The sequence below is a fragment of the Drosophila teissieri genome, chromosome 2L (genome assembly GCF_016746235.2).
Source record: "Drosophila teissieri strain GT53w chromosome 2L, Prin_Dtei_1.1, whole genome shotgun sequence".
Lineage (NCBI taxonomy): Eukaryota > Metazoa > Arthropoda > Insecta > Diptera > Drosophilidae > Drosophila > Drosophila teissieri.
In genome coordinates, this window is record NC_053029.1 from 318118 (window position 1) to 338024 (window position 19907).

A 19907-nucleotide genomic window follows, 5' to 3' on the forward strand; every position below is an offset into this window, starting at 1 on the left:
TTAAATATTAAAAAGATATACCTAATTTCAAATCGAAAATTGGGATTTGAAATTTATTCTTACATTTCTTCCGTACATCTATGGTTTACGTTCCTCTACAACTAACTCACGCTATAACTACTTAGGAAAACTAAACGGAGCTCCATAGGAATACATCATGGAGTTATAAGGGGCGCCAGGTGCACCCAGAAGGGGAAATGGGAACACTTGAGGAGGTAGACTGGCTGCGGCCGCCACGGCGGCTTTTGTGCCTCGTTTCCGCTTCTGTTTGGACACAGGTGCTGGTTGAGGCTCGTCGCTGGACTCCGAGTCTTCGCTCTCGCTGCTGGCATCTTCTTCTTCATCGTCCTCGTCGTCATCGTCCTCTTCCTGATCCTTCGGCTCCACCTTCATTCTCTTTTGCGGCGTCTTCTTGCTCTTCTTTATTGCCGTCTTTTTGTCCTTCTTGGATTTCGCTGACACTGGCAAAGCAACTGGAGCAGCGACCGAGCCAGCAGGAAAGCCAAACCGTTGATCGCAATGAAAGGCAGTCATCTGCTGCATGGCAAACTCCACAAACGACTGAATGGCAATGTTAAGATTGGGCGGGTTTGGACAGTTCTTGAGACCATGATAACTGCCGGAGCAATTACGACATATCATCTGGCACTGGAAGGAGGTGTGGCCCTGGAAGTGAACATTTTTTAAAATCGGGTAGTATTCCTATTAAATATTTACCTTCTTATCGCATATGCCACACACATCGACGGCTTTAGTCTTGTTTTTTTGTTTTTTGGCTTTCTTGTCGTCTTCATCTTCCAGCTCGCTGCTTTCCTCCTCATCGGTGATAGTAAACTGGCGCTCTTGGGAACCCATGCAGACCACATCCTCCTCGGTTTCCTTTTCCATCGCTGCCTTTTTGCTCTTTGCCGGCGGTTGACTCTCTACCTCATCGGTGTCTGTGTCTGATGCTGAGGAGTCGGAGGACGAGACAGGTTTCACAGCCTTTGGTTTAGGGGTTGATGCTACAGCTGTTTTGCTGGCCTTCGTTTTTGGGGACGGTGCCACAACTGCTTTAGTGTTGACTACCATTTCTCCTGGTTCGGGTTCGGACTCCTCTTCCGAGCTGCTTGATGACCTGGAGGAGCTAGCCTTTTTCTTATTTGGAGATTTGGGCTCCCGTTTGACAAAAGGCTTTATTTTTGACTTGTGCTCCAGCAGTTCCTTCTCCTTCTTGATATTGATAATCGACACCGTCGGTTCTTCTGGCGTAACAGGCACATCAGGTGCAGGTTCAGGTACAGATGGTGGCGTCACGTCAGCAGGGAAAGTGACAGGTGGCAGGCTCTCCTGCCTCAGAGAAGTGGGAGCAGGCGAGGATTGAAGCAGAGGTGGGTCTTCGGTGAAGTCCCCCACGTTATCGTAGTACAGCATGTTACTTTCGCCCGGGCTGACATGCGGATCCTTAGCGTGCCATGAGTTGTTGCGCCCACCACGCCTATTGGAATCCCTGCCGCGGTGTCCTCTCCTGCCACCGCCGCCACCTCCGCCACCGCCTCTATTCCTTCGGCCGCCTCTTTTGTTCGGCTGCTGACTATTTAGCTGCTGCTGGGGATCTCTGAACTTGTTGAAGGAGTTCCCATTCTGCCCACCTTCTGGTCCTGCGTCCGGCCAGTTTCCGTTGGACTGGCGAATGTGGCCTCCACCGCCACTACCACCACCACCACCACCACCTCCACTGCGCCTCTGCTGATTATTGCGGCCGTAATTGCCAAACTGTTTTCTGTCCCCTCCTGAGAAGTTCCAGCCGGATTGTCCTCCGCCGTTATGCATTATGGAATTTGTAATATTTATAAAACCGCCGAGTCGCGGCGCACGTGTTGAACCGATTGAAATCGATACCGATGAAATCCGATTGTTAGTGGTGCTGCCGTGGTGGCTTCTTTCAAACCAAATCTGCTATTTATTAAACTTGCCAAATATTCGGGTATTGTACGTTCAGTTTGAATACCTTAATACCTTCAGTCATATGTGACACAACTGATATGGAGGAACTAAAATGTGAAGTTACCAATGAATGCATAATAGGTTTGTATAAGCTACGCCATTTGTAGCTAGTTTCGATAGTTTCTGAGATTGCCACCTCTAATTCCGTCACATCGACGAAATTGAGTTCGGTTACAAATAACAACGCTATGAATTCGAATGAAATAAAACATAAAAGAAAATTGGAAAGCCGCACCAATAACTGGGGCAAGACTAAGTTCAAGCCGAAGAAGTATGTTAAGCCATGTCCAGCCCCCGTGCCGCAGCTCACCTCGACGCCTTGGCAGCTTGTAAAGAACCACATACTTACGGATTCGTCGGAACGGGAACACCAAGATGTGGACACCAAGGACGCCAAAAAGTTCATGCAGCAGCGTGAACAGAACCACCGGCGGAATATCATAGAAGCCAACCGGTCGCAGGCCACTGAATGGGAGTCCTTCAACGATGAGGAGCCCGCCACGGAAAAAAAACAAAAGCTTCGCAGGACCGTTGAGAACTTCACTTTTAAAGACCGCAATTATTTCCGAAAGCATCTCACGCTGGGCTGCGGTGTAACGGCGAAAAAGGCATCTCTCAAAAGTGCAATTGGGGATTTGAAGTATAAACAGCAACAGGCTGATTTGAAACGAAATCTGAAATCATCTAATACGAACGAAGCAAAGAATAGCAATCCGTTTCAGAATATGCGCGATAATGCACATCCTTATCATAAGAAGGGACAGAATGGGAGAAATCCGTTTCAAAAAGGTCCGCAGAATGAATAAGTTTGGCTTATTTAGTACCCCTTAGTTGACTTCACAATCTACCTGTAATAAAAAAAAACACTATAATGAAAAGCAAAAGGCAAACTATGAATAACAAATAACCTCCATAATCAGCACAAATAAATAAAAGATTCTTGGTCGGGTGACAAATCAGAAATGTATACACAACATTACTACACACTTTATGCAAATCTTAAAAATAGTGGTACAAATACATGTGGAATAGGTCGGCGAAAATAAATAAACTAAACAGAGTTCGGCTCCTCCTCCGTTGGGAGGAGCAAGAGGAGATTGAAGCGACGCCCGCTGCGCCATGGTTCCAGCCAAAAGTCGTCCGAATGGAGTCTCAGCCATGGACATTGGCAAGCTTGGCGATGAGGTGGTTAAACTTGCCGTTGGTGGTCACCGATTTTTTAGCCGATCGCACTTGTTCCGGCGAGTGCTGCAGAAAGTAAACGACGATAAATTCGAGTGTTTGATTGGCTTCCTTAGGGTACATCATGTTAAAGGTATAGTAGTAGCAGATCAACTGGGCCAGAATGTCCGGCAGGTCTTCGTCTTTGGCGGCGAATGTGGCCATTATCTGGCCTTCGATGTAGACCTTCGCCTCCACTTGCGATTCCACGCCGTCGGCCGTTGTAATGGGTGAATCTGTAGAACAATGTATTCAAATACTTGCAGTATTAAACTAGTAACGATATAATGAGCACATTTGTACTTACTGACTAGAGCCACCCAGGGGGCGTTTGTGGGATTTGTGCTTTGCAGCGCATCCTTACTAAGGGAACTGCTCTCAAGGTGCTTGAAAATGTAGTCGGGATCCTCATTGAAATAATACGCTATGCCACGCAGGAAATTAGCGTTGGTCTCCTCCAAAGCGCTGATCTTCTTGTTCTTCGAACTCTTAAAGAACCTGAAGAAACGATCCTTTTCACCAGCCAAGCGCTTCTCTAAAGCCCGCGGATCGATGGACATAAGCAGCTCAAAGTGCTGGTACAGCACAGCCTTGTCAAAAATATATGGCCAATTGTCCTTGATGGCCGTTATATCCGGGATTTTTTCGCTGTTATTGAAAAAGGAGCGCTGCAGCGGAAAGCACTCTTTCATGTATTCGATTATGACAGACTGTTCCAGGGGGGAACTGCCTCGCCAACTGGAGATTAGTAACTCCTTCTTCTGCTCCAAATCCCTATTGAGAGCCAGTGCTTTGGCATCGCCATTGGAAGCACCACCTCCGAATTTTCGTTTTTTATTAGGGATGTGAATCTCAAAGGTTCCCGATCCGCCGCGTTTCTGGGGTTTGTTGAGCGCATTGTTGCGGTTGATCATCTTGGATATGAGCGATTGCGGAGTGGTGGCTATAAACTGTCCCTCGCGGTCTTTTTCGAGTAAGGAGTCAGGGTACTTTTCAGCCGCTTGCTGGGCGACCTGCCGGAAAATCCGTATGGGAATGTGGGCAGATATTTCTCGGAGAGCCTCCACCAAAACATTTGCCAGTGTATTCAAGCGCTTGCCCAGACTCCCTTTTCCCTTCAGTAGTTTCATGATGTCCACAGGCACCTTGCTCCAGGGTATCGAGAACTCCTTGAATAATGCAGAATTTTTTGCACTTGATGGCGTTACGCTGGACAGCGACATGGTCTCGTCATTAGAGACCGTCGAATCGTTCGGATTCGACACAATACTGTTGTTGGCATAGAAGCTGGGATCCACCGAGCTGCCGGCGCGTTCGGATCGATTGAGCGGCGACGGCGGAGGAAGCACCACATACTCCTCCGACTCGGCGAGGAGCATCAACAGAATCTTCTCCTTGGCGGCGAACAAGAGCACGTCGTCCTCGCAGATCTCGCAGCCGTTGCTCTCCAGGACGATTGTGTTACCGCACAGGCCGTATTTGTGAGCTGCCGAGTGTTAAGGTAAAATGTTAATATAAATCGCATATAAATGTGTAATTTAATTGATTATTATAATTATTATTTAAGTTCTATTCAATAAATCATTCATAAGCCAAGTATAATTCATCATGCTCAAAGCTTGAAGCCAAAAGAATAGTTTCGAATTTACTGTTTAATAAGTTCCAACTGGGCAAAGTGGGTTCGTACATTTGATCTATTACTGAAGGAGTAGATACCCAATTCGTTGGGCGTTCCTTACCTTTGTCGATCACATCCTTCCGAGTGGGCAACGACATGAAGGTCTTCTTGATCTTGCGATCGGCGCTGCATATGGTAATCAATACTTTGTCAGCCAGCTCGGTCTTCGGCTTGCCCTCGTCCCTTTCGTCCTTCTGGCCAGCCCCAGTGGAATGTGTCGGCTCTGTGGGTAATGGCAAAATGAGGAATGGGTTATCCAGGAAACCAGACCAGCTTTGAGCAAGTTTGCTAACCGGGTGCTTTCTCACCGCAGCTCTCTGGCTTTTTCGCTCCTCCTGTTTGTACACCATTTTCGATTGTTGTTGCCTTTGCGAGTGCGACCGGCGCTTGGTTTGGATTTTGATTGGGACTGATCGGCGCCTGCTGGGTGCTCTGATAGCCGCCGGAACTGACGGGCGGTGCGGGGGCAACGTCCATGGCTTCTATTTGCGTTTGCGCGACTCCAACCAAGCCCTGTTATCTGTGTTTTTGGACCGTGCCGTGAAATAATATTGCAGAATAGGGATGTAAAAACTACATCGATGCTTGGTGCGCTACTATCGATACTCCGCCCCTAGAGTGACCGTCGGGCGCTTGGCATGAATACAACACCAAGCTGCCAGCATTGCCACACAGTCAAAATGTTGTGAAGAATACACTTTTAGTTTTGATGCTATGGTATGCTAGCTATGATCATTATAATTATTATTCTATGTTGATGTTCTTACAAATTAAGGCCGATTTGTTCGCTTATTTATTGACTTGTTGCAGCTCCGACCAATAGTAATCGATAACACAAAACTCTTCGATGACCGATAATATAGGTATATTTAGGCTGGCCCTGAATGGTCGCACATTTGTTGCTTCAGCTTCACGTCGAGTCGCGTTTATTTTTGTTTTGCTCCTTGGTTCCTGTCCTGTTTTTCTCGTTTTTAAAAACAGTACAATCTGATACACGGCCCAATAAAACCAGGAAACCCGGAAAGTTGCAACTAAAACAGCTTCACGATGCACTGACGAACCGCCGAACTAGGAACGGGCATTCAGCCCATTAAAATTCACACCAGGCAGCTGCTATTTAATGTTTTTATAAGCGAATGCGACTCCTAAACTTTCCGCGCATGCCAAACATTATGTGAGTGACTCTCCCCTCACAAATGGTAGGAGCAATCAATCTAACATGGCCATTTACAATCCTCAGGATGTTCCTGGAGCTTGCGATCCTATGCCTGTGGGTGGTCGCAGACGCATCGGCCAGCTTGACCAAGTTCGGCAGCACAACGCCAGCGAGTGCGCTGCAGTCGGACGTGGAACTGGAGCCCATCAATGGGACCCTCAATTACCGGCTGTACGCCACGAAGGGCAGGGACGACAAGCCCTGGTTTGATGGCCTGGACAGCAGGCACATCCAGTGCGTCCGCCGTGCCCGCTGCTACCCCACCTCGAACGCCACCAACACCTGCTTTGGCTCCAAGCTGCCCTACGAACTGAGCAGCCTTGATCTCACCGATTTCCACACCGAAAAGGAGCTGAACGAGAAACTGAACGACTACTACGCCCTGAAGCACGTGCCCAAATGTTGGGCTGCCATACAGGTGAGGAATCTTAATAGCATCTAATGCACCTAATGATTTCGAGGGGTGGCGTCGCGTCTGTATAGAAATACAGATTGTCGCATTAATTTCTCATAAGGAGGTGCATTAGCAACAAGTAAATCCTACAAATTTGATACTTTGCAATTTAATTAACCTATGTGAATTGTTTTATGATATATAGTATTTTGAATCCATTTCTTCCAAATTCCGGATTAGTTCAACGTACCTATTTTCACACATTTACAGCCCTTTTTGTGCGCCGTCTTTAAGCCGAAGTGCGAAAAAATCAACGGCGAGGACATGGTCTACCTGCCATCCTACGAAATGTGCCGCATTACCATGGAACCCTGTCGCATTTTGTACAACACGACGTTCTTCCCAAAATTCCTTCGCTGCAACGAAACACTCTTTCCCACGAAATGCACAAACGGAGCCCGAGGAATGAAATTCAACGGAACTGGTCAGTGCTTGAGTCCTTTGGTTCCGACAGATACATCAGCCAGCTATTATCCTGGCATCGAGGGCTGCGGCGTGCGCTGCAAGGATCCCCTCTATACGGATGATGAGCACCGGCAGATCCACAAGCTGATCGGTTGGGCTGGCAGCTTGTGTCTTCTGTCTAACCTCTTCGTGGTGTCCACCTTCTTTATTGACTGGAAGAATGCCAACAAGTATCCGGCGGTGATTGTGTTCTATATAAATCTTTGCTTTCTAATTTCCTGCGTCGGGTAAGTTTTGAACACAATTTTTTATTTGTTACTTTACCATTTATTTACCTTGCAGCTGGTTGCTACAGTTTACTTCTGGCTCGCGAGAGGACATAGTGTGTCGTAAGGATGGAACGCTTCGCCACTCAGAGCCCACGGCTGGCGAAAATCTTTCTTGTATAGTGATCTTTGTGCTGGTCTATTACTTTCTCACCGCCGGAATGGTTTGGTTTGTGTTCCTCACCTACGCCTGGCACTGGAGGGCCATGGGCCACGTCCAAGATCGCATCGATAAGAAGGGTTCCTACTTTCACCTCGTGGCCTGGTCACTGCCTCTTGTGCTTACCATTACCACGATGGCTTTCAGTGAGGTGGATGGAAATAGCATTGTGGGCATCTGCTTCGTCGGCTATATCAATCATTCTATGAGGGCAGGACTACTTCTTGGTCCGCTCTGCGGTGTGATCCTCATTGGTGGTTACTTCATCACCCGCGGCATGGTGATGCTTTTTGGACTGAAACACTTTGCTAATGATATTAAGTCGACTTCGGCGAGCAACAAGATTCATTTGATCATCATGCGTATGGGAGTCTGTGCTCTGCTCACTTTAGTTTTCATACTGGTGGCCATTGCATGCCACGTTACGGAGTTCAGGCATGCAGAGGAATGGGCCCAGAGCTTCAGACAGTTTATAATGTAAGTGTAAACAATTATTATTAAATTTAAGCAATGATAAATCTATAATTTTTTTGTTCAGCTGCAAAATTTCTTCAGTATTCGAAGAAAAAAGTTCCTGTCGAATCGAAAACCGGCCTAGTGTTGGTGTGCTTCAATTGCATTTGCTGTGTCTCTTTAGCTCTGGCATTGTTATGTCCACCTGGTGCTGGACACCATCTTCAATTGAGACTTGGAAGCGTTATATAAGAAAGTAAGTTTCATCATCTTACCAAGATGCGAATGAAAATAACCTGTACTATCGATTCTATAACCTTTGTAGAAAGTGCGGCAAGGAGGTGGTCGAGGAAGTCAAAATGCCCAAGCACAAGGTCATTGCCCAGACATGGGCCAAGCGCAAGGACTTCGAGGACAAGGGCAGGCTCTCCATAACGCTCTACAACACTCACACCGATCCCGTGGGACTCAATTTTGATGTGAACGATCTGAACTCTTCAGAGACGAATGACATATCCTCAACGTGGGCTGCTTATCTCCCGCAGTGCGTAAAACGTCGCATGGCTTTGACGGGAGCAGCGACAGGAAATTCGTCAAGCCATGGACCGCGAAAAAATTCGTTGGATTCCGAGATAAGTGTGAGTGTTCGACATGTTTCCGTTGAATCGCGGAGAAATTCGGTGGACTCGCAGGTATCAGTGAAAATAGCTGAAATGAAGACGAAAGTGGCATCCAGATCGAGGGGAAAACATGGAGGCTCTTCCAGCAACAGGAGAACTCAGAGGAGAAGGGATTATATAGCAGCTGCCACTGGAAAGAGCAGTAGGAGAAGGGAAAGCAGTACTTCGGTGGAGTCGCAGGTCATTGCACTCAAGAAAACGACATATCCCAATGCTAGTCACAAAGTGGGCGTGTTCGCTCATCACAGCTCCAAAAAGCAACACAATTACACCAGCTCCATGAAGCGAAGGACGGCTAATGCGGGCTTGGATCCCTCTATTCTAAATGAGTTCCTGCAGAAAAATGGCGAGTTTATATTCCCATTCCTCCAAAATCAAGATATGAGCTCTAGTTCGGAGGAGGATAATTCGCGAGCATCCCAAAAGATTCAGGATCTTAACGTGGTTGTAAGGCAGGAGGAAATAAGTGAGGATGATCACGATGGAGTTAAGATTGAAGAACTGCCAAATAGCAAACAGGTGGCATTGGAAAACTTTCTTAAAAACATTAAAAAATCGAACGAATCCAATTGCAATCGACATTCCCGCAACTCCGCAAGAAGTCAGTCTAGAAAGTCCCAAAAGAGGCATCCCAAGAATCCTGCTGCCGATCTGGATTTCAAGAAGGAGTGCGTAAGGTATCGGTCCAATGACTCCCTTAGCTGCTCCTCTGAGGAACTGGACGTAGCTTTGGACGTAGGAAGCCTTCTGAACAGCTCGTTTTCTGGTATATCCATGGGCAAACCACATAGCAGAAACAGCAAAACCAGCTGCGATGTGGGCATTCAGGCTAATCCTTTCGAGCTAGTTCCCAGTTACGGGGAAGACGAACTGCAGCAGGCCATGCGACTCCTGAACGCAGCCAGCAGGCAAAGAAGTGAAGCAGCTAATGAGGATTTCGGAGGTACAGAGCTGCAAGGCTTATTGGGTCATGCCCATCGGCATCAAAGGGAGCCCACGTTCATGAGCGAGTCGGATAAACTCAAAATGTTGTTGCTGCCTTCAAAATAGCAAGACTAGATGAGCAATTGATGCATTTACTTAAGGTTCCAAAACTTACAAGTTTTTTGTTGTTCTAAGAATTGAAAAGTCTTTAGCAACCGGAAAATTTGGTTGGTAGCCAGGAAATTAATCTTACATATTTTCTGTCACTGCTAGCGATAACCATTCTTTTAAATCTTTATCAATTTTACGATACCTGTATTATTGTTAATTCAAGCTGTTCAACAATTTGTAAGAATTTATTGCTTCAGAAGAATTGGAAACCCAAATGATATTTACAACAAACAAGTATGAAATTGTAACGAAGTTTAGGAAGAACAAAAACCAGAGCATGCAAACCCTCTCATTTTTATGCAGCTTACATGCGATAAACATTTATATTCTTCTTAATTGATTACTTGAACAGACTGAGCGAAACTAGAACTACGAATTACGAATTACGAATACTCATAGTCACTAAGCTCAAAACTTTATTTTACAAATTCATCATCCCATCTAGCTTGTAAGCATTCGAATCTCTGTGTACGTTTGTGAATAACTGCTTCCTTAATCCTGGTACTCACGCCAAAGTAAATGCCAAAAAGGATAATAATTTATTTTCATTATTTTCCTTTGCCGTGGGTACAGGACTTAGAATTAGACTGTAGATTATACATTTAAGTACGATATAAATAAGCCTCTTGGGCACACAAATCGTACCTCAAAAAGTGCCTTTAAGTTTACAAAATATGTCATACTTTTGTGTAACTAATAAACGATTTTAAATCCTCGAGTCCTAGCCCTGCTTCACTTTCTGCTGATTCAGCAGCTTAAACTCCGAACCCCAAACGACCTTGTTGGCGAACTCCCCGAGCAGATAGCAAACCAGGTTGAAACCCACCAGCAGTGCCAGGAACACGTAGCGCAGGTATACGGGCAGCACCTCCAGAATAGGATACACCCACTCGCCACTGAAGTATCGCACGATGTGCAGCCAGATGATGTAGAGCAAGATGAAGGAGACGTTGCCCGTGATGCCGGCCAGTCGACTTGGATAGCGGCGGAAGCAGGTAAACAGGTCCATAATGGCCAGAAGGGCCACGTTCGTGTGCACCACGTGGTTTAGCCAGCTGCAAAGATTGGGAACACAGGTAAATTAAAACTGCCTCGCCTTAATACTACTTTAAAAGGCGGGAAAACATTGACACTTACCTGGGGAAAATCGCATCCAGCGCGGAGGGAAATATGAGCTCACGGTCCCAGACGTAGATGACCCAAAACGAGAGGCACACATTGTGAGCGACGGGGAAGGCAAAGGCGGCGAACACGTAGTCCCTCGCCGACCGCAACATGGACTTTGAGTCCCCGGAGACCTTGTTATCGCCGAAGAGATCGTTCAGCAGAGCCAGCGAGTGGTAGATGGCCTGCAGAATGACGTCCAGGAAGGTGAGGTACTTGAACTTGCCGCCCCAGCGCGCCTTCAGCTCATCCTCGTCCAGCAAATCCGTGGGCCAGTGCACCCGGAAGTAGTGGAAGTATATGCCATACGAGAACTGTGCTGCCGCCAGCAGATGGACGAGGAATCTCAGGTATTTGAAGGCGCCGCTCGTGTAGGCATCGTTGCAAGTGTCCAGCTGGACTTTAGTGGCCTCGACCGCCTCCTTGGCGGCGTTGAACTCGCGCACCTGCTTTCTGCTCTTGCCCATTTTCGTCAATATTGGAATGTTGGGTCGCAAAAGCGCCGCAAGCTGAGCAAAAACAAAACAAATAAAAGCTGGCAACAGCTGATTGGGGCGCGGTACACGTTGGAATCCAAGCCAGCTAGTAGCTAGAACTAGCTTTTTAAAGCCAAATCGATATGGCAGCGCCACTTCACGTTTCCCACAGTTTGAAAAATGTTTTTTTTAAGTTCCCCAACTGAAAACAGTTTTGCAGCAGATAAAGAGTTTAATCGCTTTATTATGGTACTAGAATTGAATAACAGTGGTACTCAAAGATGGCGTTGAATCGGAGTGCTGATATGAGTGGTTTAATCGAGAAGGCATTTTTGCAATTTTGGTTAGTCTAATAAAAACTTTCGAAAGACGCGCGCACTCAATTGAAACTACGGCTATAATCTCAGTTACAATGTATTCGTAATAAGAATATAATGAATATCATTAGCAAACGGGTTTCCCTATTACGATTAAAGACTCACAATTCATATTACTGGAAAATATATTATCGAGTCAATGCTGCAAGCTTCGTTTATTATTTCTCTCTCACATATTTTGTACGACTTCTTGCGTCCACTCTGCAGTACGATTGTACATATAAATACTATCTTTGGCTGAGAAGATCGAACAATATGAGCAAAATCTATAACCGAGACCTGTCAATCATCATTTGTATTTTGTGGCTAATTAACGCAACTACATCGAACAGAAACGGGTCACAGCCTATTCCTAGTTGGCTTTGCGCCTGGCCAACTTCACCTCCTTGGCCCAGACGGTGTTGTTGAGGAACTCGCCCAGCAGATAGAGGGACAGCGTGAATCCCACAACGGCCGCGAAGAACAGGATGCGCTGCGGCAGTTGCAGCACCTCGAGCACTGGGTACACCCACACACCCGAGTAGTGCTTCACCACGTGGATCCAGACCAGGTAGGCGCCCATGAAGATGGCCAGTCCTGCAAGTCCCTGGCTGCGTTTTGGGTACGACCTGTACGAGATGAACAGCTCCAGGACGATGAACACCACAATGTTGGTGTGCAGGACGTGGTTGAGCCAGCTGAAAGAGGCACACGAATGTATTACAAGAGTGTCTTGGGAAACAGTAGGTGAAATCAAGACTTTCTAGACTAGTTCTAATGCTACTTTAATGCTATCCACACACATACATATGTGTGTTCACGGGTAACTTTATTAAAATATCTGCTCTCATGAAATTGCGTTAAGTATTCATATGACGTACACAGCTTCAAAGCTTTGTCGTAGCAAAATATGTATGTGAATAAAAAATTAATTACTTTCAAGTAAAAGCCAGAACCTCTTAAGGTTAGTTTCTCAGTAGCATTTTATGAATATGCTTTATAACTCAAATGAAAGGTTAACCGTTGACCTAATCTCTTAAAATGTTTGAATACTTGTTTGGATATGTATATTATTTAAAGATATGGTTGCAAATAAATCGAACTTAAAAAGCTTGCATATAAACACAATTACCACAACACCCCAGATAGGCAGTGGTATACAAAATGGATATGGCTTTGAATTTGATATGCCTAGAATGCTAATCTGATCAAGATACGCGAATTCAAGCGAAGAAAGTTATTTAGTTTGTTGAGCAGAATATGTCTTAGGCCAGGCCAACTTGATTCAGCCCGTTTATGGGGTCTCACCTGGGGAACACGGGGTCCAGCACCTTGGGGAAGACCAGCTCCCTGTCGATAGCGTACAGTGTCCAGAAGGTCACGCCCACGTTGATGGCCACCGGGAAGGCCAATGTGGCCATCAGCCAGTCCTTGAACCTGCGCACCGCCGGCGGCTTCTTGGGTGTCAGCTCATTGGTGCCCACGAAATCGTTGACCAGCGACACTATGTAGTACAGTGCCTGAATTATCTGTAAGTGCAGAGCATTTGACGTGTGTGAGATAATGCGAATGCGGCTAGATTTGAAGGGTGGCTCAAGTGGAGTGGAAGGAATTACAGCTGGCGAGAAAGCGTAGCACCAAGCATTTCCTGTAAAATGTTGGCGACATAAGAGGTAAGAAGGGAATGGAATAAGAGGTAGTGAAATGGTATAAGAGGTATTCTTCTTAAGCAGGCGTTTTCCATATAAGATCATAAAAAAGCTTTCAGGAGTTCTGACTCCAGGCTATTTTATACACGGTACTTAGTATGGGTACCCTTTCCTTCATCACTCAAGAAAAGCCCATGATTGCAACTAATATCCTACTCATTTTCTCTGTGTATCTTATTAATCTTAATAGATGCGTGCACGACAATCAGAGTGAACTTTAAGCCGCGCCGCGTTCGTGTTTCTAATGGAAGGTGGAGATGGAGATTACCGCATCCAGGAACGTTAGGTATTTGAATTTGCCCCCCCAGGGATGATGGATCCGCATCTCCGGCTCGCTGGTGGGGAACTCCACGTAGTTGTAGTCGTAATAGATGCCGTAGCCAAACTGCACGGCCGCCGTCAGATGGAGCAGCGTCCTCAGAGCCCCGTAAACGCCCCGGTACAGGGAGTTGCCTCGCACGGATGCCATTTTCCTGCTGCAGCTGCTCTCGATTGATTTTTCACTCCACCAGCCACCAAAACACAACAAACCGGTCTGGTCTGTCGCCCCGCAAGTACTGCTGCTCGCCAGTCGCAACCACCCCAAAAAAAGGGGCGAGCGGTGGAACAGTGTGCCCGAGCCGGAGCAGGGCCGCAATACCAGGTGTGCGGATATGCACATATATCTATGGCAGGGTTGCCAGGTATGGCGGCGAACTCTATGAAAGGGTATCATTTTACAATGCGATTCTAGGCTGAACAGATTTATATTTGCGTTACTCTTGCACACAATACGCTCAGGAAATCACTAAAGATGGAAATTGTATTTACATTTCGAGCTTTTATCTTATGACAATATCTTTTTTTACTTCATAACTTGCGACTTGCGAAGTCAATTCTTTGACGATAATCAAAAATGAAATTTAAAAGCTCTCGTCGACCTTTTACCGATAAAGCCATTATTACTGTAAGTTAGAATACCTTGTTTTTACTTTATGAATTCACGATGTAAAGTTCTGAAAATATATCATTCAATCAAAACTAATCATTTGGAAGTTAATTCTTTGACGATAGCCATACATGAAATTTAAAAAATTATATTCACTCTGGTCGACCTTTTCTACCCTGTAAAGCCACAAATCATTCTATCATTTGGGTTATATCAAAATACAAAGGTATCTGCGCTGACTACAAGCGATTAGATTTGGGTGTATGGGTTCGAACCCGAACCTCAGGCCATTACAAATCCAAAACCAGTTATGGATTGTTCGACCGGTGTGGAGATTTTCCATATGAACGCATCGGCTTACCGCACAAAGAAAAGTTAGGAACTTGAATTTCCCGGCGAAGGGCACCGTGTTGGGCATGTCGATGGTGTGGAAGATGTACACGCCATAGTTGAACTGCAGCACGGCCGTAAAATGGAGGAGCAACTGCACCGCCTTGTTGAAACCGGGCGAGGTGGAACCTTTGCTCGCCTTTGACTTGGGCTTGGCCATGTTGAATCTCCTGGTGCCAGATATGTACTGATTGTGGTGTAGCCACAGTCCAGTCACTGGCGGCAAGGAGTACACGATGACACACAGTAGTCACACACTAAGCACACCTCCAGCAATCGTGGAACTCTTCGCAATACCACTGCATCGAGTTCGACTGATCACTGTATGTATTTTCGCTTTCGCTGTGGAACTGATAAGGTGCGCTTATCAGCCGCACTCTCAATCGCCGTAGTACAAAGTATTTCCACTTCAGAATGAATTGGCAGAAGCTAAACTGAAATCCGAAAACGGTCGCTTAATCCGCATCGGAACTGGCCTCCATTCCACGTCCCACGTCCCTGTATCCGTGCATATCTACGGATTCATATCCTATGGCAACTGGGAAGAGGAGGGAGGAACGCGCCTTTCCACGAGTGTGCTATGAATAGATGTGGATACACATGAGCCGCATTTATGAGCCGGGGGACAAAGGCTTCTGGAAATATCTTCGCAACTAATGCAACTATCGATTCCCGGACCCATCCCCTATCACCCAGCCCCCCATCCACCAATCCACCCCCTGTGAAGGTCAAGGAACAAGGCCATCGCGACAAAAGGCAACGCTGACTGAATTACTTGGTAAAATTATCAGGAGCTTTTTGGTTTTTTTGTGCCTTTGATACACGCAACTCATCGATTGTGCGTTAGTAATTGATATCCAAAAATAATCAGCTAATATCCGCCTCCAACTCGTAGGGCGAGTAAATTTAGCTTACTAATGTAATTATAACAAATACTTTAATAAGCGGGTCAGTAATATACAACACCTATGCTCAAAACTGTACGTCAGATTATACAAGATGGCCTATTGGTGCTTTCGGAAAAGGTTTCCATGAAAACCTATCGAGTTATTTTGGATAACTATAATTAGATGGTCTCCTCATCGGTGTCCGCCCCGCAGGTTTCCAAATTGATTTCCGTGAGCTCCTGTTCATCCACCACACTACCGGCGTCCAGATCTCCAGTCTCCATTTTGGGGACACCCAAAATTTCCTCCTGATCCTGCGACTCCTTGGCAGCGTCCAAAGCTGCTCCCTGCTCGAACATGGGATTATCAAAGGATCGTTCCCTTACCTCGCCGCTTTCCGGGTCATAAGCCATAATGCCCAGCTGCTCCACACCAGAAGCACCTCCGTCACTGGAGCCACCTCCTGCGCCGCCGTTGTCAAAACGGTTGAACAGCAGATTCCGGCGCAGTCGCAAGCCCAGGTGACGCCACCTCCAGCGACGGGGGTCGTGGATCCACTGTGGGATCCGGTTGAGGTAGGGATTCTCTGGCATAAAGTGCGCCAAAATGACGACGGACACCAGACCCACCAGTGCCATGCAGAAGAGGATGAGCACAATCGAGGAGAAGCTGACATTCGGATTATAGGGTCGACCCGAAACTTCCAACTTTATTCCTTTCTTGTGCCAGTTTTGTAGGTTCTGCTGCAGGAACTCCATGCTCCGTTCACTGTATTTAAGGCGATCAGTGACCACCGCCTGCAGGGAGTTTCCAAACTGCTGGGAGCCCACGAACTCCACGTGCAGGCCGATCTGATCTTTCAGGTTCTGCTGGCTTATGAGGTCAGTAATCTGGGCCACAAACTCCTTTCTACTGCCCTCGGTGCAGTGCGTCGTGGGCGTGGTTAGAATGGCGCCGCAGATGAGGCAACACGATCCCAAGGGTCGCACTGGGGACAAGCAGTGGGGCGTCTCGCACTGCTCCTGGACATTATGGCAAACGGGTTCCAGAAGTCGCTCGAAGTCCTTGTGACAGCCACACAACTCTCCTCTGTAGTACTCCACCTGGACGTACTTGGCATTGTGGAAGAGGAACTGCCCCAGATCTCTGCTGATAAGTTGTTCCAAGTACATCTTGGAAATGGAGGAACCAGCCAGAATAAGCTGTCCCAGCCGCAGGTACTGCACGTTTTCCAGGTCGAAGGCCAACGGTCCGTGCCCCTTGATGATGACCTGCTCGTCATCACAGGGAATCCTCTCCAGCTCCGGTGTAAATGTGGAAGGTTCCTTAGATTTGTCCGTCCAGGTGCCAGGATCGAACCATTTACTCGACTTCGGCGGCTTCAGAAAGGCCTTCTTCTCCTCACTTTCACAGGCGGGCTGCTTGTCGGAACCAAAGGTAATGGTAGATTCCTCTGCCAGGAGGATCGCCCCTTCTCTGGGGAAAACCAAGCCATCAATGGCTATGTTCTCGGGCAACGGCAACAGGGCTGGGTAGTACTCCGGAAAAACGACCAAGTCCTGTGCGCATGGCAAGTGATCATCTAGCCAGGAGGAGGGATCATTGAAGTCCATTCCACCGCCATACCACTTGGTGGCCACTGCCACATGGAGCCCGACAAGAGCCCAGATCAGCCACTGCCAATGCAACCACATCGTGGGAACAGAGTGAATTCCAAACTATATCTGAAACGTTCGGAGAATTCCACTCGATGATGTCGCCTCCTAATTGGGGGCGGATAACCATCGGAATTGGAACCAACGACAGCGGATAAACAGGGGAAACGGGACAGCAGATGTGAGTCCGGCAGATGGGAACAACTTATACCCTGTAATTTAGGGTTAATTTATGAATATATCACTGGAGTTTGTAGGGACTGGAATATTTCTAACCCAAACACAACACACATTATTTGTTCATTTGTTCATTTTTTTTTAGGATTTCATGCTTTATATTCTCCACAAAGATTTTGAATATATATCTTTTTTTTAAATTTTAAACACAGCAAAACCTATTAGGCCATCAAACCCCAAGGATGGAGTGCTAAATAAATCGTGCTTTAAATATATTTCACTAATAAATTCTTGCAAATCGAAGAGAATTTGGCAAAAAACGAATTTCACGATCGCTTCAGCAATTGTTTGTCAGAAAATAGTTAGTTTATTTTTATTTTGATATAAACAATTTCAGCACACCCGATTCATGAAATGCCCAGAAGTCCAGAAAAAAGGTAAAAAATCGACAGCAAAAATAATTAACCGGATGGTAAAATTCTCGTGATCGTTTCAAGGGACTACATAAAAGAAAAGATCTGTAGATATAAAGCACTTTATGCTGACCAGATCAAAGTACTTGGCGTTAATCAAGGGCAAGCAAGGTCATGCAATAACAAACTTAAATGTTCCTTGAAAGCAGCACGGAAGTGGAAAGTTGTGGTGCGGAAATAAGTAAGAAAACATCGTCTCAAAAAACCACCATTCATTTTCATGAATAATTGCAATTAATGCAAAAATGATCTTCATTTCTGGGTCATATCTTGAAGAAAATTGTGGCGAATGAATGTCAAGTTGAGATAAATTTACTGGAATTACATATATCACAAGTGCACTCAATTATATATCGCATTTTTTAACGCCAACATGTTAAGGCAATGTATATAAATTTTCTCTTAAATGACTTTAATGTCCTTACTTAATTCATTTTGGTTGCCTGTGCAGATATTTTGTTACCCCTTAAAACAGGAATAGTTATAATTTATAAAATATGTAAGATAATTACAAGTATGTAGAACTATTCCCAGAGTGTAGGCGGCAATCCAAGACATATTTATTTACCCATTCGAGAATGAAATTCGCTTTCCACAACGCCAACCACTCTGAAATATTTGCTTGTGCCTGTTGCCAAGGAGCAGCGGGAAAATGCAATAATCCATCGATTTTCTAACAATTTTAACGATATGTAAATGAGGCGTCTGAAGCACCGAACACCAAATCGAAGCCAACTGCCACGTATGGCACATTTACATTGGCGCTCATCAGATAATCTTGCATTCGTCGGATTCATACGTTTGTGGCCACTGCTCCCAGTGGGAATCAAAAATGTGGAAAACCGCGAACATCTGAGCAAATAAATACTTGAGGCGAGGAAAAGCCGAGAAGCGATTGCCCACACGGAATGTGCAATGCCATCAGGGAAAAGTGCAGCGCTCATGAAAAACTCATGGAAACTCGGCGAGCACAGCGAGCGTATCTGGCGGATACTCCTCCGTATTCCACTGTTGTTGACCCCGCCTGGCCGATAAAAAAGCGTGCAAGAATGAAAAAATGGCAGGGGAAGGGGGCGATTCGATCCCCAACGAGCAGACAAACAAATAAACAAACATATGGCACACATAAACGCGAACAGAAATAATTTTTCCTACGCTGATTTTTCTCGTCTCGAGCTCAACACTTGAAACAGCCGATGCTGGCCGCATTTCCGACTTGTTTTTTAATTTCCCATAATTCATCATATACGTATCTTTGTGGCGCCTTCGATGGGCACCCCGCAAATGAACTCACCAGCGACCAGTAGGACAGCAGCTTGATTTTCTGGGGCAGCGACTCCGGGACCAGGCGGCGATTGGGGCTCGTCTTCAGTTTGTAGCTCCTTTGGATCTCGAAGGAGCTGTAGTATAGCCCATAGGCGAACTGGCCCAGGGCGCACAGGTGTATGATTGTCACAAAGACGCGCGACTTGTAGAGCTCAACTTTGGTCATCTTGTGGACTTTTCACAGATCCTACACGGAAAAATCCAGAGCAGACTCACGTTACACGGGCAGAAAAACTGAGCAAGTTGTTCGTCAAGTTCTAATTCGGTACGTCCTCGTGACGTGGTTTGAAAGTGGATTGGTTTTTTTAAGGTCTATAACAATGGTGAAATATAAACTAGGTTCCCTTACTTTTCCTTGATAAATACAAATAAAATGTTTCTTAATTGGCAAAAATTTACATTTAAAAGAAGAATTGGTGTTGTTTTTCTGCGTGCTTTGCGGTGGCAAAAGAAGCGCATTAAAATAGTCGTCAAGGTGTTTCGGGCACTTGAGTCAAGACACCTCGCGTTCGTCAACTGAAAGCGCGCACAAATTTAAATCAATATTTGCGTCACCGACATAAATATTTAAGCCCCCGAAACCTGGCCAGAAATTCCGCGAAGAAATCTCGAGAGTCTTGGCTGCCCTGGATGAAGTTCCCCGTGGTTTGCCTTGTTTATAAATCGGTTATGGTAATAACTTTATGGTTTTA

At 46.0% G+C, this 19907-nt stretch overlaps 7 protein-coding genes across 11 annotated transcripts; 2 read left to right on the top strand and 5 right to left on the bottom strand.

The window, feature by feature from the left end:
• Positions 1-30: 30 nt before the first annotated feature.
• LOC122626135 (protein mushroom body miniature) lies at positions 31-1912 on the bottom strand. Its single transcript, XM_043806283.1, has 2 exons — positions 718-1912; positions 31-666 (listed from the first exon to the last, which is right to left on the bottom strand). The coding sequence occupies exons 1-2, from the start codon at positions 1810-1812 to the stop codon at positions 118-120; spliced, it is 1644 nt and encodes a 547-aa protein (XP_043662218.1). The 5' UTR covers positions 1813-1912; the 3' UTR covers positions 31-117.
• A 163-nt stretch (positions 1913-2075) lies between these two features.
• Positions 2076-2870, top strand: LOC122626138. The gene has a single exon (XM_043806287.1). It carries the CDS (start codon positions 2175-2177, stop codon positions 2790-2792), a length of 618 nt encoding a protein of 205 aa, XP_043662222.1. The 5' UTR covers positions 2076-2174; the 3' UTR covers positions 2793-2870.
• A 67-nt stretch (positions 2871-2937) lies between these two features.
• On the bottom strand, positions 2938-5539 carry LOC122626134. 2 transcript variants are annotated; one of them, XM_043806281.1, is made up of 4 exons: positions 5194-5539; positions 4947-5108; positions 3515-4693; positions 2938-3443 (listed from the first exon to the last, which is right to left on the bottom strand). In XM_043806281.1, the coding sequence occupies exons 1-4, from the start codon at positions 5360-5362 to the stop codon at positions 3139-3141; spliced, it is 1815 nt and encodes a 604-aa protein (XP_043662216.1). In that variant the 5' UTR covers positions 5363-5539; the 3' UTR covers positions 2938-3138. The 2 variants fall into 2 exon arrangements, with proteins under 2 accessions (XP_043662216.1, XP_043662215.1); XM_043806280.1 differs by having other exon boundaries at positions 5179-5536.
• A 64-nt stretch (positions 5540-5603) lies between these two features.
• On the top strand, positions 5604-10392 carry LOC122626130 (protein smoothened). 2 transcript variants are annotated; one of them, XM_043806277.1, is made up of 6 exons: positions 5604-6059; positions 6126-6519; positions 6766-7247; positions 7303-7923; positions 7985-8155; positions 8225-10392. In XM_043806277.1, exons 1-6 carry the CDS (start codon positions 6022-6024, stop codon positions 9627-9629), a joined length of 3111 nt encoding a protein of 1036 aa, XP_043662212.1. In that variant the 5' UTR covers positions 5604-6021; the 3' UTR covers positions 9630-10392. The 2 variants fall into 2 exon arrangements, with proteins under 2 accessions (XP_043662212.1, XP_043662211.1); XM_043806276.1 differs by having other exon boundaries at positions 5604-6519.
• LOC122626137 (androgen-induced gene 1 protein) lies at positions 10191-11367 on the bottom strand. The gene is made up of 2 exons (XM_043806286.1): positions 10812-11367; positions 10191-10729 (listed from the first exon to the last, which is right to left on the bottom strand). The coding sequence occupies exons 1-2, from the start codon at positions 11303-11305 to the stop codon at positions 10396-10398; spliced, it is 828 nt and encodes a 275-aa protein (XP_043662221.1). The 5' UTR covers positions 11306-11367; the 3' UTR covers positions 10191-10395.
• Positions 11368-11798: 431 nt separating this feature from the next.
• LOC122613361 (androgen-induced gene 1 protein) lies at positions 11799-19396 on the bottom strand. Of its 3 annotated transcripts, none has more exons than XM_043787513.1 (3): positions 19184-19396; positions 12979-13199; positions 11799-12368 (listed from the first exon to the last, which is right to left on the bottom strand). In XM_043787513.1, the coding sequence occupies exons 1-3, from the start codon at positions 19379-19381 to the stop codon at positions 12044-12046; spliced, it is 744 nt and encodes a 247-aa protein (XP_043643448.1). In that variant the 5' UTR covers positions 19382-19396; the 3' UTR covers positions 11799-12043. The 3 variants fall into 3 exon arrangements, with proteins under 3 accessions (XP_043643448.1, XP_043643455.1, XP_043643440.1); XM_043787520.1 differs by lacking the exon at positions 19184-19396 and adding an exon at positions 14669-14875; XM_043787505.1 differs by lacking the exon at positions 19184-19396 and adding an exon at positions 13648-14149.
• On the bottom strand, positions 15705-17313 carry LOC122613354 (protein amnionless). Its single transcript, XM_043787492.1, has one exon. The coding sequence runs from the start codon at positions 17276-17278 to the stop codon at positions 15764-15766; it is 1515 nt and encodes a 504-aa protein (XP_043643427.1). The 5' UTR covers positions 17279-17313; the 3' UTR covers positions 15705-15763.
• Positions 19397-19907: the final 511 nt, after the last annotated feature.